The sequence below is a fragment of the Coprinopsis cinerea genome, assembly GCF_000182895.1.
Source record: "Coprinopsis cinerea okayama7#130 chromosome 8 map unlocalized cont3.8, whole genome shotgun sequence".
NCBI classification, from domain to species: domain Eukaryota; kingdom Fungi; phylum Basidiomycota; class Agaricomycetes; order Agaricales; family Psathyrellaceae; genus Coprinopsis; species Coprinopsis cinerea.
In genome coordinates, this window is record NW_003307537.1 from 2,362,167 (window position 1) to 2,378,152 (window position 15,986).

General features: G+C 53.2%; 4 protein-coding genes across 4 annotated transcripts; all 4 read right to left on the reverse strand.

The window, feature by feature from the left end:
• Positions 1 to 714: 714 nt before the first annotated feature.
• Positions 715 to 1,194, reverse strand: CC1G_03130 (hypothetical protein; the record flags this gene model as incomplete). Its single annotated transcript, XM_001840849.1, has 1 exon — positions 715 to 1,194. The coding sequence occupies one exon, from the start codon at positions 1,192 to 1,194 to the stop codon at positions 715 to 717; it is 480 nt and encodes a 159-aa protein (XP_001840901.1).
• A 729-nt stretch (positions 1,195 to 1,923) lies between these two features.
• Positions 1,924 to 4,248, reverse strand: CC1G_03131 (hypothetical protein; the record flags this gene model as incomplete). The annotated part of the gene is made up of 8 exons (XM_001840850.2): positions 1,924 to 2,083; positions 2,148 to 2,350; positions 2,439 to 2,632; positions 2,701 to 2,977; positions 3,046 to 3,277; positions 3,354 to 3,583; positions 3,658 to 3,979; positions 4,040 to 4,248. 8 exons carry the CDS (start codon positions 4,246 to 4,248, stop codon positions 1,924 to 1,926), a joined length of 1,827 nt encoding a protein of 608 aa, XP_001840902.2.
• Positions 4,249 to 4,897: 649 nt separating this feature from the next.
• On the reverse strand, positions 4,898 to 6,446 carry CC1G_03132 (thymine dioxygenase; the record flags this gene model as incomplete). The annotated part of the gene is made up of 11 exons (XM_001840851.2): positions 4,898 to 4,939; positions 4,995 to 5,069; positions 5,131 to 5,142; positions 5,203 to 5,300; positions 5,357 to 5,414; positions 5,466 to 5,531; positions 5,582 to 5,654; positions 5,709 to 5,833; positions 5,885 to 6,081; positions 6,137 to 6,212; positions 6,270 to 6,446. The coding sequence occupies 11 exons, from the start codon at positions 6,444 to 6,446 to the stop codon at positions 4,898 to 4,900; spliced, it is 999 nt and encodes a 332-aa protein (XP_001840903.2).
• A 2,062-nt stretch (positions 6,447 to 8,508) lies between these two features.
• On the reverse strand, positions 8,509 to 8,821 carry CC1G_03134 (hypothetical protein; the record flags this gene model as incomplete). Its single annotated transcript, XM_001840853.2, has 2 exons — positions 8,509 to 8,582; positions 8,623 to 8,821. 2 exons carry the CDS (start codon positions 8,819 to 8,821, stop codon positions 8,509 to 8,511), a joined length of 273 nt encoding a protein of 90 aa, XP_001840905.2.
• Between the last annotated feature and the right edge of the window lie 7,165 nt (positions 8,822 to 15,986).

The following is a 15,986-nucleotide window of genomic DNA, read 5'->3' on the forward strand; positions in this document are numbered from 1 at the left end:
TTAAGGACAAAGATGCCCGCAAAATGGTGTGTGTGTGTGTATGTGTTTCCAAGGTCCAGCAGCCTCGTGGGCACCGTAACCCCCAGGCTGACTAATAGAGAGGAACTCCCAGAACTCTCATCAGCCCAGTAAGTTGTCGGGACAAAGGGCGACTGTCGCCAGCCCGTAGGTAGTCGATGTCCATCCCAGAGTAGCCGACAACCCGAGGAGTTTTAATTCACGATTTCTCCGGATGATCGTTGTCGGGTTTGAACCTGTGACGTCATCCAGAATTTGACGCTCTCCCCTGAGTCCCCTCCTCTTCCTATGCCTTTTCCCCTCCCAATCTTTGACTCAACAACCACTTCCTCCTGGAAAGTCTGCGCCTAACAGCCTATGACAGGTACATCATTCACAAACAGGATATTGGAGAATAACCAATACTTATGAATCACCGTGGTGCCAACGGGCGCTTAAAAGTAGATGGAAGGTGCGTCAAAGTGCCAATGGCTTCTATCTAAAAGATCTACAGACACATTATTTAAATTAGATGGATAATAAGATTTACTTGAGATGAGATAGACTAGCAGGAGAGAAAAATGGGTGGCAGATTGCAATTGGCAATCTGGGATGGTGACAGCCCTGCGCAACCTGTTAACCAAATCAGACGGAACACACACCAACCACCGCCAACGGACAACATTTCAAATGATCAGTCTGATAGATTGGTCGTCCCTACTCGAGGTTCCTAGCCTTCTCCAGCGCGGCCATCCTGGCCCTATGCTTTACCCTCAACGCTTCAAGTTCACGATCCGATCTCTTCTTTTCCTCTCCCCATCTCTTCTCCGCCTCTTCCAACGATTCCGCAACGTAGTGTCCGGCAGTGACCCTGGCATTACCGGATATTTGCGAATCGCCACTCATAAATACGTGACCGTTGCCCCATCCACGCTCGACGGTAGCGGTGGAGGAGATAGAGGCGTTATCTTTCCTGATTATCCACTCCTCAAAATTCTGGGAGTCGGATCCTCTCGTTGGGGCTTCTGGAGCAGTGGGTCGTCCGGCGGTTTCTGCAGGCTCAGAAGCGGACCTTTCGGCGCACTCTGTGGCTTCAGCCTCGGGGTCTGGGTCTTCGACGGCCATTCTTTGGTTTTCAACGGTGTCGCGGCTGAGAATACCGTAGAGAAGCTCGAAAAGAGAAAAAGCGGCGGGCATGATGTGTGTGCTGGGAGGTGCAGATTTAACAAAGTACTCTGGTGGGTAGGTCGTGCTAGGCGAGTATTGTGGAGTTGAGTGCAAGTGTAGTTACTCCTTCAACAGGGCCTGCAATCTCTTATATAGGAGGGGTGCACCAACTTCAAGGGAGTTGTTGCTATTGTCTTGTTGAGGATGGAGATTGATTGTAAGCGCTCACCTTGTCAACGTCGATACAACAGCTGCGAGCGTTACCTGCAGTGGTCAGCCTTGTATTTGTTCTCTCCATTTTAGTGTTGCTGAGCTGAGATTTACCAGTTAGCAACTGATGACTGCACGCGAGGGAGATTGATTGTCAGCGCTCACCTTGTCAACATCGGTACAGCAGCTGTGGGCGCTACCTGCAGTGGTCAGTGGAGCATCTAAGTATTTGTTCTCTCCATTTTACTGTTGCTGGGCTGAGATTTACCAGTTAGCAACTGATGACTGCACGCGAGTAACAATACGTCTTCTCTCAATTGGGAAGCGCGAAGTTGCTTGAACTAATTCGTTTCATTCTGGGCTCGTAATGGAGGAGGATATGTGGGTGTCTGCCTCCAAGCATTCAATATTATGTCTCCAGAACCGACCCCCCACAAACCACGAACACAAACGACGGCGTACCCACTGGGTTGATGGAGAGGATGGATAGCAAACGTGAGCCCAAACATGCACCGAGACTGTGGTCACAAAGCTCGTTCATCCCGATTATCAAACCACACCACCCATCCGAACGATCCGCCTCTCCTCCGCCAAATTCTCAATCTCCTTCAAATCAATCGGTCTAAACAACCACGTCAACCAGTTCCCTCCACTCCTCTGCGAAGGCAAATACATATCCTCCAACATCTCGTCCACAGCCTGAGGCCATCTGTGTCAGGAAACAATCCTCAGCGTCAATTTCGAAATACCATCCGAGTTAAATAACAACGCACGTCCAAAAATCCAAAGACCCGCTATAGCTCTCGTTGACCCAAGAAAGCATGTGGGGATACCGGATCCTCATCCAGTTGGCTTGCCGTTCCGAGATCGCCGTGGCCTCTTCAGGCGTTTCCGGTATCTTCATTTTATCACCTTGGAAATAGGACGAGACCCAATGAGCCGCCACTTCGTTCGTATAGCCAAAGTTGGCCGTAAACTAGAAATATATGTTAACGGTGTCAGTCAATTCACATCGTCGAGTCTGTTCAGGTGACAGGTAAAGGAGGTATCAGTGGTCAACCTACCAAAGCACCAGCAATCGCAAAGTCGCGCTTCATTATGTTACGCGCAGGGACGATCCCTCTATAAATCGAAGTCGTCCATTTCCAACTATCTTTATGGGCTTCGGGTCCATTCTTCAGGGACTCATACTTCCAAACGTCGACGAAGTCATGAGTGGGGACGTGTCGTGCGATTCCTATCTCCTCAGCTACCTCGGCTGCGCAACACCCAATAAATCAGCATTGAAAATTCGACAGGCAGATGAGTCAGAGTGAGAAGACGTACGAGTGAAAATCTTCGACCACGAGGACTGGTACCCAGTAGCCAGAATGACCACTTTGGCTGGCAATACCGTCCCATTACTCAACGCAACGCCGATGCGTTTCCCGTTGCTCGAGTACCCCAGTGCACGGGCAGGCGCACAAACACGTATCAGACCAGCGTTGACCAAAGAATGGTAGCTGTTCGCTCGCACACCTCCTTCGTCGCTCAACCTTACACCCCAGAAAAAGGGATGTGTTCGTCGCATCGGAGAATCTGGGGGTATATTGTAGGCCTTAAACTAGAAACATGGTCAGAAACTATGATCAGGAACGACCAATAGGCGATCACGCTAGGAAAGAAACGCACCGACGTCTCAGTGATATCACCAACAATAAAATGCGTAAGCCTACTCCCCAACCAAGTTCGGTGCAGAAACCTCTCCCATCGCGTCCGAAGCGTGCTATACGCCATCAAAGTGCTCAGGAACCTGCTCTTCCGCTGCCACTCTGCCATAGGCTTCACAGTCGCCAAAAACCCCTCCGTAGTCTCAAAGATGATTGTAACCTTTCTTCCTTCGTTCGCAAGCTTCGCGCAGACACTAGAGTCAGAGGTGGGAGTATTGAGTATTCTGCTTTAGAATCTTGGCTTAGGATGGGAGTTGGAAGGTGAAAGACCTACTCTCTTGCGCTGATTTTCCACCTCCGATGACGACTACCCCTCCCTCACCGTCCTCTTCGCCGTCTTTAGTCTGAACTGATCCTTCGTCCCCCGTCGGTTTCACCAAAGACAGTACTTCGTCCAACCGAGCACCAAACTCCGAGGCATGGAAGACAAGGCCTTCAAACCCAGCCGAGTCAGCAGCCTCCGGCGAGAGCTCGGAAGGAACCTTCGGGTTACTACATCCCTGTCATTTCAGTTCTAAAGTTAACACAATAACACCGTGACATAGAAGAAGATCGCGACACAACACGGACTTACACCGGTCGCGAGTACGACTCGAGCGAAATGAAGTGTTTCCTCCACGTTCGAGTCCAGATTCTTCACTTTGACATGCCACGGCCAAGGGTTCAACGGATTCCAGCCGTCAGAATTTGAATGCCCCTCTGGACTCGGACCCTCTATCCTTCTAACGTCTAGCACCTCCGTTCTCATGACGAACTTCGCCTTGCCCTCCAGAAACCCGTTCGCAAAGCGTTCCATGTACTCGCACATATCTTCGCCCCGCAGCCTCCCGCCCGTCTTGTCCGCGTTCTCTGGTGGAGGCATCTTGAGTGGGGAGAACCTGTACTCTCCGTGTACACTAGATCGTGATAAGTAAAGCTACCACTGCAGAGAAGCTAAGGGAGAAAAGGAGGCGTACTTATTGATATGCAACCCAGGATAAACCCTCTCTTTGGACCACACCCCTCCAACAGACTCGTCCCGCGAGATAAGCGTAACATCCGTGAACCCATCCTGCAGCAAGACATGCGCGTGGATGAGACCCGCTGCGCCCGTACCCAGTATAACAACCGGCTCGGACAGGATCTTCGAATGTTGAGAGGGCAATTCAGAGGCAGTGGACGACATTGCGTCAAGGCGCAAGAGACTGCAGAGGTTTATCTAACGAAGGATGTCCAAAAGCTTTATAGCTCCAGCCTGCCTCCGAGTGGGAGTAGGAAACGATCTTCGCTGTTGAGCACCTTCCATTTGGGAAGCGAAGCACCCTTCATCTCCAGACACATTTCGTAAAGTTGCCACATTGCTCTGAAAATAGCCTGTGGTAGAGTTTGATATGGTTATCACGGGTTAGACGGAGCTGACGGGAGCTGATTAGCTCCCGTGGTTCAAGGAAACGTACGTACCTACGTGGAAGACCCAGATTGATAGAGCGGCTACGTCTGTCCAGCGATGGTGTATTGGCAGTAGAAGGAAGGTGGGGCGAGGTACGGCGGCTGCTCAGCAGTCCGTGGACCTTTCCTCACACCATACTGACAACGATCAGGACGTCGGACAGAGTGCTGACGGAGGGTACTGTAGAGCGGATGCGATAAAGTCATAGGACTGCACCAGAAGCAGCGTTTCAGATTAATAGCGCAATTCGTCACGTAACTTGAGCATTAAAGTTGGCAAGGCATGGAAACTTGAGGCTCCCAAATAACACACTGCATACATTGGACATGACAGACATGCTGCAAAGAACAACGAGATCGAATCCACTTCGAGAGAATGATCATCATCAATACAGAGCTGCAAGTCTTTTCAAGATATATTCCTTCGCCTGTAGGAGCACTGGTCAATTCATATGCTACTGTCGGGGTCGCAGATAAACGGACCGAGATGGGTTTGTATTTCTTGGGGTTGGTTTCATCCCAGGTTCCAGGGACAGCGTCGACGACAGTGGCGAGATCCTACAGCCAAAAGAGACAGGTCTCAGCATTCTGCACATTGGAACTTGAAGGGACGACATACGCAGCAGCAGAACTATAGGGCGATAGCGTCAGCTCCTCGACACTGGGATGGGGAAATAGTGAAGGCACTCACATAAGGGATCGAATAGCGCTCGGGTGCTTCGCCATTGATGTCTGATCCAGGGGGAGATCGAACACGGTGGATAGTGCTCTTAATAACGTCGTTGGACCCTATCAACGAGAAGTGAGATTAGCTTCGAAAGGCACACGTGGGTAGGCTTCCTCACATCGCGCCATGAAGTCTCCAGCATTGACGACGACCGAGTTAGGTATGACCGGAATGGGCTGAAACCATGAGTCCCGTTCTGTATTCGTTGGAGAGTGTAGCTCGCGTACCAAGAACGTGTTTGGGTTATGAGGGTCCTCGACTTCTAGTCCACCCACTTCGTCTTGAAATAAGAGCTGCATTCTATCGTCAGGAGAGGTACGAGGATATAAAGGAACACGCGTACTGTAATGGTGCCGAAATCCGAGTGCGCTCCAATTCTCGAGAACGCTTCGCTTGCTAGGTGGGCATTCGGAATCCTAACGGCGGTTGAGCAGTTCGCAACGCCCAGATCCGAGTCGAATCGTGCTCACGAAGGATAGTGCAGGAGTCGAACTTGGTTATCTGCCACCTTGTGGAATTGAATGAAGTAGTCCTCCGGGAGCGAAAAAGCCACCGCCATGGCACGCAGAATGCTCTTCTCGAGCTCGTAGCAAGCCTACGACCATAGTCAGTCAACAATGTAGCGGACGTTAGCTGGGGCGCGTACCCAGTAGAACTCGAGGCACGCCTCTTTGAATCCAGGTAGGACACCATCTGGAAGCCAGATATTGGGCATAAGAGGATCGTCTTCACGACCAGCCTCGAAGCTCTCCTTCACATCTTGGCCTTTCAATCGCAGCGCTTCCAGCTCAGCTTCGTCGTATACGTGTTGACTGATACGTTCTACCCCGGGCGCAGAATATCCTGGAAGGGGTTTTAGATCCTCGAAGTGACTGGAAAAAGAACAGACCACGGGTACCTCGATGGTGTGTCCCAGAGGGCGGGTGAGGCGCCAGCTGCTTCGTCTCCATGGGAAGCGAAAAGAAACGTTTGGACTACATTTCGCTGTTCGATTATCAGAGAATTGGACCCAGAAAAACCACACAGCGTACCCATTCAAACATCTTGTCCACCTTCTCCTGCTGCAGTCCATGGTTCGTGAGGCAAACAAACCCGATTGACTTGAACGATTCAAGGATTTCGCTGGCGACACGCTTGGAGTCATTCCCTTCCAGGAAATCCCCAAAGTCAATGGTCTTGACCAGGGAATTAGCGTTCTGTGCTTCCATATCGCTCTTTGCCTCGTTGAACTGTTGAATACCCTCTCGATTCAGTCCAAAACTCAGGCTTTGTCTTGCGTGCTGGTCGAGGTACGGAGTGACGTCGAAAGCGTGAATTGCCCTGTATTGAGGCGAGCGAATAGAGTTTGGGAAGTTTCCATTTCCCTCTAGAACACGATAAAAAAAGGTCGGATTTGTAAAGGCGAGAAGAACGGGGAAGAGAGAAAGCGCCGTCAGTGACGGTGCTGATTGGGTTCCGAGCCTTTACGTAAGTAAAGATCGGTTTTTCAGAGTCGTAGGGACCCCTCGCCAAGCGTGCGCCGAGCTTTGTATTATAGCCATTAGGGAATTGTGTGATTGCCCTTGCCTGCCGATTGATAACATCAGCTGAGGACTGGCAACTCCCGAAACAGGAAAGTAGTAGTGCTGCCGCGTCCAGCTTGAAATTCCTCCAGGCTACCCGTTCTCCACTTCTAGTGGCTAAGACTTCCCAGAGATGTTGTTAAAGGTGTTATTCGTTGAATCAGAGAATGAAATTGAGCCACTGGATCGTCGGACCACCTGGGTGAGGCGCCCAAGTACAGCTCTGCCATCGTTGACCAAAACGGAAGTCCCATCAAACCCATTTGCCTCCGAACTGGGCTTTGATGTCGGGGACCTGCTCATGTTCTCTCCTTAACACGACCTAGACACCCCCATACTCTATCTATGCGCGCGTCCACAATGGAGCTCAACGCGTCAAGTCTGAGCGCTCGAATTCTGGTTCATTACCTGACATTTAGGGTGCTCAGACTTGTTGTCTGTTGCTTCCCCGCTTGCGTTGCCTGCAAAGATTGGTGTGTCTAGATATCTTTTCAGAACTGAGCAGTTGCAACAACAGGAAGCACGAGCCCGTCACCCGTCACCCATGCGCCGCCGATCGTGATCGAGTGGGAGGATGGAAGCGCTCTCCCAATGAAAACTTCGTTCGACTTCGACTCCTCTCTTCAACCAAACAAGATTAATAAGAAAACGAGGGCCGGAATTCCAACAAAATTCGAATGTATTTTGTAATTGAGCGAGATGCCCGATGGTTGCAAGAGCAGCTGGCCGACACCTGCTTCATAAGGCGTATCCCTCAGGAAATGGATCCGATCTAAACTGAGGTCTGTGTTGGGGAATTATCCCGACATAATTCTGTTGAGGGGTCTTAATACATCCCTCGCGGCGACCGGATTGATCACAGGGATTACTCACGCCGATTTATCCCTGGGGGCAATCCTGGGGGCAATCGATAGCCTGCCCGTGTACCTGCGTCCTGACTCCATTTCCATCTTACCCAGCCTCTACCAGCCCATCCCTGGCTCGTGATGATTCCTGCCTGTCCGAGATCTCCGACCTTGTCCCCCATCCTGTATACTTCAGTTTGACCGTGGCATTGAATTTTGATCCGGATTCCTGTAGGTAAATGGATGCATATTAGGATTATTGATTCCAATCTGCTTAGAATATGACGGACTCTCAAAGTAATAGGAGGGACTTTGGTGGAACTGCAAGGTGGAAGAGGGTGGCACTGGATGTGGGGAAACACAACCACATGATGGCATTGACCACGTTTGGGCGACGGTAAAGTCAACCTTGGGTCTTCGTGTCATCATCGTATCGTACTGACGCCGGTCTGATACCAATTATAATGAACATTGAAAGGCTCGTAGCTGCCGTGCTTGCAACGGCCCTCTACACCAAGTCTGTTTGGGACCCGGGGAGACCGGACCGTGTGTGTTTAAATGGGCGCCTAATGCCCTCAGATCTTCAAGAGGCCGAGGAAGAGGTGAGGTTTACTACTGTAAGCAAATGTTTGTTGAAATACAACTTCCACATATATACGAGTACTTAAGGCTAGAGAAACCTCTGATATGTTGGATTTAGCCGCGGTGAGCTAGAACGGTCGAAACGGATTCGAAGCAGCCGCCGGTCAGAATCGAGATAAGCACTGGTACCAATTACTGTCCTATTAAGCAGGATGCGAGAGATATATCATTACAGGGAATATAAGAGTAAAGCTTCGAACAGATAATCAAAACCTTAGAAATTAGGACGGCCTCTCGCCGTGGACAAGAGCCTCAGGCTCATGGTTCACATCATGTCCTACACCAAACCCGCCGTCTAAGCAACAATCAATCCTTAAGCCCCAAGGAGTACTCACCATGCTGATCAGTATACAGAACCTTTGGCGGGTTCTTTACCCCAGCCTCCTCCACTTCACTTTGAGTAGAAGCGATATCCTCCACGGTACCATACTGGCGACCGATGTTTCCAACACGGCTGGAAACTGTTTCGCCAATATGGATTGGTTTACCGTGCTTGTCCAGAGTGGTATCTTGGGAGCGAGTGGTAACTGGCATGACTGCGGTGCTTGGATTGTGTCTGAAGGAGGAAGAGCACATGGGCTCGCGTATAAATACTCTCAACTCCCAGCTCCACCAGAGAAATGGAAACCTAGGGAAATGACGTTCTTCGACGTACCTGGTGTGTCCAAATTTACTATTTAGACATACGGGTTCAAATTGTGGAGCTTCATACCTATTATGTCTCTTCTCCCTGATTCAGGAAACGGCGCTTCAAGCAAGCTTGCCTGGATGGTAGGAACTGCGAAAATAGGCGCTAGTCACATCGCAATGCGCACAGCTATGAACCTGCCACCCGAGCCAAATTGAGACCGATTTCTCAGGCTACCGTGGATCAATAGCCAAAGTGGACGGAAAGGGACTCGAGTAAACAGTAACTCGCAGCATTGTGAAGCGCGTAGGCAGACTCTGTGTGTCGTGAACAGCGGGTATGAGCCCCTATTTTTCCTTATCTTATCTTATCGCTTTCATCACCTTCTCTTCATTCTTATTTTACCTCTATTCTCGACACGGACACTTTCCCCCATGGAACACTGCCTCGTTATGCCCTTCGCCCTACGTCTTATTGTTCTCTCCATTCTTGCACTGCCTCGTTACTCCGTTATTGTCTTCTTCATCCTTCGCGCAGCCTTGTGACTCTCCTTATTGTTCTCTTGTATTTCACCATCTGTTCGTCATCTTGACTCATTGCGGCTATGTAGACTGTAGAATAGGTATATAAGCTAAGGTAGATCCCTCTGTATTTCCTCAGCTTGACCTCTTCGTCAATACACCGCTTCAGCATTCATCTGCCTTAGTCGCTCATCGCTCTTATCTCGCTCTCCGCTCTCATCCGCTCCGCTCTTCTGGTCTTTGGTTTGGTTTAGTGTTCGCTTTTCGCGACATTAGGTCAAGCTACCTTTGTGCACCGGCAACGCCGATCGTTGCTCCTGCATCATCCGCATTTCTGGCTCCTGGTTGACCTGCCGATCAGGTCCCTCCCTGGCAACTCTGGTCCCCGCACTTCGTCAAGATTTCCGCCGCACCGGAAGACACCTCCTGTCTGTTTAAGCCGCACTTCGTCGTTCGGGTCAGCGATGGTCACCCCATTGTCCTAGACGTCCATCTACCGAGCCTCAACCGTTGGACCGCCTGCTCCGAACAGCCCTGCCCCAACCGTTACCACGAACCTTCCGTACACGACTGGGTCTATATCAACTCCCTCAAGTTAAACGCCGAATCACCGTCCCCCGTTAATCAGCAAGCAGTAGAAGAATTCGCCTGCAACAACCCCAGGACTCCGCCCTCTGAAACGCAACCCACCGCCGCTGAATCTCCAGAAACCCCGTACCAAGCTTACCGCTCCGCAAACACCTCCCCCGCTGCCAAAGCCGGTTCATTCAAGCTCCCAGATCCCGACACCGACTGTCGCGAAGAGCGAACACTAAACCAAACCAAAGACCAGAAGAGCAGAGCGGATGAGAGCGGAGAGCGAGATAGAGCGATGAGCGACGAATGCAGATGAGTGCTGAAGCGGTGTATTGACGAAGAGGTCAAGCTGAGGAAATACAGAGGAATCTACCTAGCTTATATACCTATTCTACAGTCTACATAGCCGCAATGAGTCAGGATGACGAGCAAATGGTGAAATGCAAAAGAACAATAAGAAGTCATGAGGCTGCGCGAAGGCTGCGCGAAAAATGAAGAAGACAGTGGCGGAGTAACGAGGCAGTGCAAGAATGAAGAGAACAATAAGATGTAGGGCAGAGGGCATAACGAGGCAGTGTTCCATGGGAGAAAGTGTCCGTGTCGAGAATAAAGGCAAGAATAAGAATAAAGAGGAAAGTGATAAGGGCGATGAAAGCGATAAGATAAGATAGGGAAAAATAGGGGCTCGTACCCGCTGTTCGCGACATTACCCCCCTTCTAAGCCTCATCGTCCTCGATGATCCCTGGTAGGCGGCGTCCCAGCTCCCAGTCGAAGTCGGTAGGCGGTGTGTCGGTGAAGTTCTCGAGGGGTTGCCAGGGGAGGGAGGCGAAGACAGTGGCTGCAATGCGACGTGGTGCAGAAGGGTGACGCTGGTGGAAGTCTTTGACGACATCGGGGGGCGTGTTTCAAGTTCTCCTCCAGGTTCCCAAGTATCCTCCGTCGACCCGTAGCCCTTCCAACTGACCAGGTATTCCAGCTTACGGTTCTTCCCTCGGCCCTTCCAGCGGCTGTCCAAGATGTCGTGAACCTCGTACTCAAGTTCTCCCTCCAGTTCAACAGGCTCAGGCGGAGGTGGCAGAATGCCGTTGACATCATTGCCTTTCCAGGGGGAGAGCTTGTCGACGTGGAACACTGGGTGAATGCGGGAGAGGGAAGGGGGGAGCTCAAGGCGGTAATCGAGGTCGCCGATGCGTTCGGTGATCTTGTAGGGGGCCGAGTTGGAGGTCGCCAAGCTTCCGAGTAGGGACTTTGATCTGGATGTCCTTAGCGTTGAGCCAAACGTGGTCACCAACCTTGAACTGATGGGCTGTTCGTTTGCCGGATTCGTACAAGTCCTTCTGTTGTGCTTTCTCGAGACGTAAGGCGGCTTCGGCGTCCTTGCGTACCTCTTGCAGTTGTTGGATGCGCTCGTCGACAGGGCGAAGATCAGTGCGTTTACCAGACGGGAATGTTGAAGTGAGGGATGTAACCGTAGAGGACTTCGAACGGGGATCGGTTGTGCGCGGAGTGGACTCGGGAGTTGATCACAAATTCGGCCATGGGAAGGTGCTTATCCCAGTCATCTTGTCGGCGACTGACGTACAGGCGGAGGTACTTCTCGACTTCTTGGTTGGCCCGTTCTGTTTGTCCGTTGGCCTGAGGATGATAGGCGGTGGTCAGGTTGGATTCGATGCCGAGACGCCTGAGAAGGGTGCGCATGACTTTGGAGGCGAACTGGGGGGCCGCGGTCGCTGATGAACCGGAGTGGAAGGCCGTGGAGGCGGAAGACTTCTCGGTAGTAGATGTCGGCGACTCCTTCGGTGGTGATGTCCGAGGTGCAGGGGAGGGCATGGAGAAGCTTGCTGTAGTGGTCGACGAAGACGATGATGGCATCATGTCCATTGGCATCAGGAAGCTGGGGTGATAAGGTCGACTCCAACAGTCTCCCAAGGGCCATCGGGTACCTCCAAGGGCTGAGTCGAGGCGCGGGGGTGCTGGGCGTGTTTCTTCCGGGCACAGATGTCGCAACCTTCCACGTACTTCTTGACAAAGGCTCGCACGGTCGGCCACCAGTATTGTCGTTCAACTCGTTCGAGGGTTCCATGTACGCCGGGATGTCCAGAGGTAGGATCGTCGTGGCACTGTTTGAGAACGTCGCGTCGGAGTTCGTCGTCTGGGGGAACGTAGACTCGACCCTTGTAGTAAACAAGGCCGTTATCCTCCTCCCATTCGGCGAGACCAGAGGTGAGACAACGGGGACCTGTCTTGCGGAGCTGGGCGAGTCCATCCAGGACCTGGGATTCTCGGGCGCTGGCCTGTCGGATACGGTCCTCCAAGGGATTGACGACCATGCTCGAGGCGGCGAGCCTGGCAAACAGCTCGGGTTTGAGTACCACCTGTTGTTTGTTGTCCTCGGCGTCGGAGACCTGGTGGACGTCGAGACGAGAGAGGGCGTCGGCTTGGGTGTTTGTCTTGCCAGGGCGGTGGGTGAGCGAGAACCGGAAGCGGGAGAGGTAGAGAGCCCAACGAGCCTGTCGACGGCTGAGGTCTTGTGCGGTGCGCCAGTATTCGAGGGTTGGAATGGTCAGTGACGATCTCGAAGGGTTCAGGGAGTCCTTCCAGGAAGTGGCGCCAGTCCTTGAGAGCCTCGATAATGGCCAGCATCTCCCGGTCGTAGATCTCGTAGTTCCGTTCGGCGGGCTGCATGGAGGCGGATCGGAATGCAACGGGGTGCCAGAGGCCGTCATCCTGCTTCTGGAGAAGGGCTCCTCCAGTGGCAAAGCCGGAGGCGTCGACTTCAATGCGAGTGGGGCGGTCAGGATCCCAGAGCGTCAGAATGGGGGCGGACGTGAAGGCATTGCGGAGGGTGTCAAAGGCCTGCTGTTGAGGATCGTTCCATTGCCAGGGGCTGTTCTTCTTGGTGAGGTCGTTGAGCGGTCGGGCGATGGTGGCGAAGTCCTTGATGAAACGGCGGTAGAAGTTGGCGAACCCGAGGAAACCACGAACGGCGCGGAGGTTGCGGGGGACTGGCCAGTTGCGGACAGCTTCGACCTTGGCGGGGTCCATGCTGACTTCGCCCTCGCGGATGATCAGCCCGAGGTATTCGATCTCCTGACGTTCGAACTCGCACTTCTCTGGCCGGAGATACAGATCGTGCTTCTTAAGGCGATGCAGGACTTCGTGTACAACTTGCCGGTGCTCGTCGAGTGTGGCCGTAAAGATGAGAATGTCGTCGAGATACACTGCAACCTTCCCTCCAGCGATGAGGTCGGAGAAGATAGAGTTCATGAGAGCCTGGAATGTCGCCGGAGAGTTGGTGAGGCCGAAGAACATAACGAGTGGTTCGAAGAGACCCTGGTTGGTGGCGAACGCGGCCTTCCACTCGTCTCCTTCCTTGATCCGGATATGTGTTGTAACCCCAGCGGACGTCGAATTTCGTGAAGTACTTGGCACCACGGAGTCTGTTGACGATGTCGGAGACCAGGGGAAGGGGGTAGCGGTTCTTGACGGTGATCTCGTTGAGCTTGCGGTAGTCCTGAACGAAGCTGAGCTTGCCATCCTTCTTCTTGACGAAGAAGACCGGGGAAGAGAGGGGAGACTTGGATGGTCGGATGTATCCCTTCTTGAGGTTCTCGTCGAGGAATCGGTTCAGCTCTTCCTGTTCGTTCTGGGACATGGGGTAGACCTTGGTGCGCATGGTGGCCGGAGCTCCAGGAATCAGATCGGAATGGCGTGATCCCAGGGTTTGTGTTCGGGTAGGCGGTGCGACTCGGACTCGGAGAAGACGGAGGCATGTCGGCGATACTGTGGGGGAACCATCTCTTCAAAGGTCTTCTGGGGTTTGGCCTTCTGAGATTCTTCGGCGATCTGCTGGGAATAAGTGAAGCCAGCAGCACACCAGAGCTCGTCACCAGTTTCCTCGATTCAGCCCTGCTCGTAGCCATTTCCGGCGGGTGGTTCGGTTGGCGCGGATACGGCAGAGGGGCGGTTCGGCTTGTTCCGGTTCCGGTTCGGGAGCGGGGTTGGGGTCAGGAGTGGTGGGCACAGGGGGAGGATCAACCGGGGTATCAATCTGTTCCAGGATGGCGTCGCCAGAGGGAGTTCCTCGACTGGGAGGGTGCGCGTCCTCGTCTGGAATCTCCTCGATCGTGACACTAGAGACTTTGGAGGGGACCTGGAGGGTGCCGTTACGCCAGTCGATGGTGGGGTTGATCTTGCGAAGCCAAGGGAGTCCGAGGATGATGTCCTCTCCTCCAAGGTCGGCGATAAGAAAGTCGGTCCATTCGGAGTGACCGTCGACCGTGAGTTCCAGTCGTGCGAAATGGGTGATATTGCCTGCCTGATTGGGGGTGCCGTCAATGTTGAGAAGTCGGATGGGGTGTCGGAGGGGGAACGTGGTAATGTTGTGCCGATCGACGAAGGGCTTATCCAGGAACTTGCCTGTTGCCCCACAGTCAATCATTGCCGCGGAGTTCGTACTGCGATTTCTGCCTCTGAGCCTCACGTTCACGCGAAAGTGTGATGAAGCGGGGGTTTATTTCGCGAATGGAGCTAATAGTACATGAACGGACAGAATCATATTCGGAAGTGGCGTACGGAGGAGCAAAGGGTGCCTGCGTTGCGGCAGGGACGGGCACCCGCTTCAAAAACCCTGGTGGAGCCTCTGGAGTTGAGCCAAGAGTTCGAGTTGCTGTTGCTGGGTGGCGGAGAGCGAGGCGAGGGTGGGGGCAGGGGCAGGGGACACAGTGGGGGTGGTGGCGGCAACGGAGGCAGTGGCAGCAGGGGCGGGTTCGTCAAAGAGGGAGAAGGGTGCTTCTTGGGTGGCGGCGACACGACGACGTGGGGGTCGAGAGAGCCCTCGTCCGGGTGGGAATCCCATGTACTTGTCCTGGCAGACGGTGGCGGCATGTCCCATACGCTGGCAGTAGTTGCAGCGTAGCGCTCCATGATTCCCATCCTTCTTGTTGTGACCGGTGGATCCACAGCCGAAGCATTGACCGCGCATGGCATTGAGGAAGTCCTGGTAAGTCTTGCCACTAGGGCCAGGTCGGGTAGCATCGATCTCCATTGCGTACGGATCACGAGCGGGGGCGGAAGTGGGAGCGGGAGCGTACTGGGCCAGGGAGGTGCGGGACGAGTTGGGGTTCATGTTCCGCATGACAAACTCATTCTTGATGGCTTGAGCAACGAGTTCCTCCAGGTTGGCGGGTTCCTTGATGAGGTTGCTGAGGGCGAGCCAGAGGAGGTGTTCCTGAGAGAGCTTCCTCTTGAAAGCGAGCCATCCCCGTCCGAATCGGGGATAAATTGGTGCGCGAAAAGATGTCAACGAAGCGAGAGGCAAAGTCGGCTACAGTTCCTCGACCAAGGGTGAGCTGCTCAAGCTCCTGGAGGGGCAGCCTGGGCGTCATTGGCAGGTTGGAAGCGTTGCTTGAACCTCGGTGAGGGAAGTTAGCCCACTTTCCCCCAGCGAAGGGCCATGGTTTGGTGCTGTCGGCGTCATGATCGGCGATCTGCTGAAGGAAGCGAGATGCCCATCGGCCGGCTTCTCCATGCATGTATGAGAGGGCCGTGGAAATCCATTCCTTGTCATCTCGGGTGCCGTCATCCTTCTTCAACTGGGGTTGGTGTCCGGCCCAATTGGTAAAGAACTGGAGGAAGCGTCGGGCGTCTTCAGCCTTGCCGTGGAAGGGCTCAGGCGCCTTGACCGGGCTCTTGCTAGAGGAGGTCTTGGCGGCTGTAAGGTGGCTGACCAGGGTAGAAATGGCGGTGGTGAGCTGGTTTTGCTGTTCCTGGAGTTTCGCGAGATCGGCGGCGGACATCGTGAAGTCGTCGGTGGTTTGGGAAGTGGAAGAGGGTAGAGTAGTTGGTTGGGTGGAAGTGGGAGGTTTCTGTTCTGAGCTTGGAGCGTCAGATGTGTCCTCCAACTGCCGAGAGGTGTGGAGAGGGGGATGGATCGGGCGAGAAATGAAAGAGGCGGGGTTTGTCGGTGTAGAG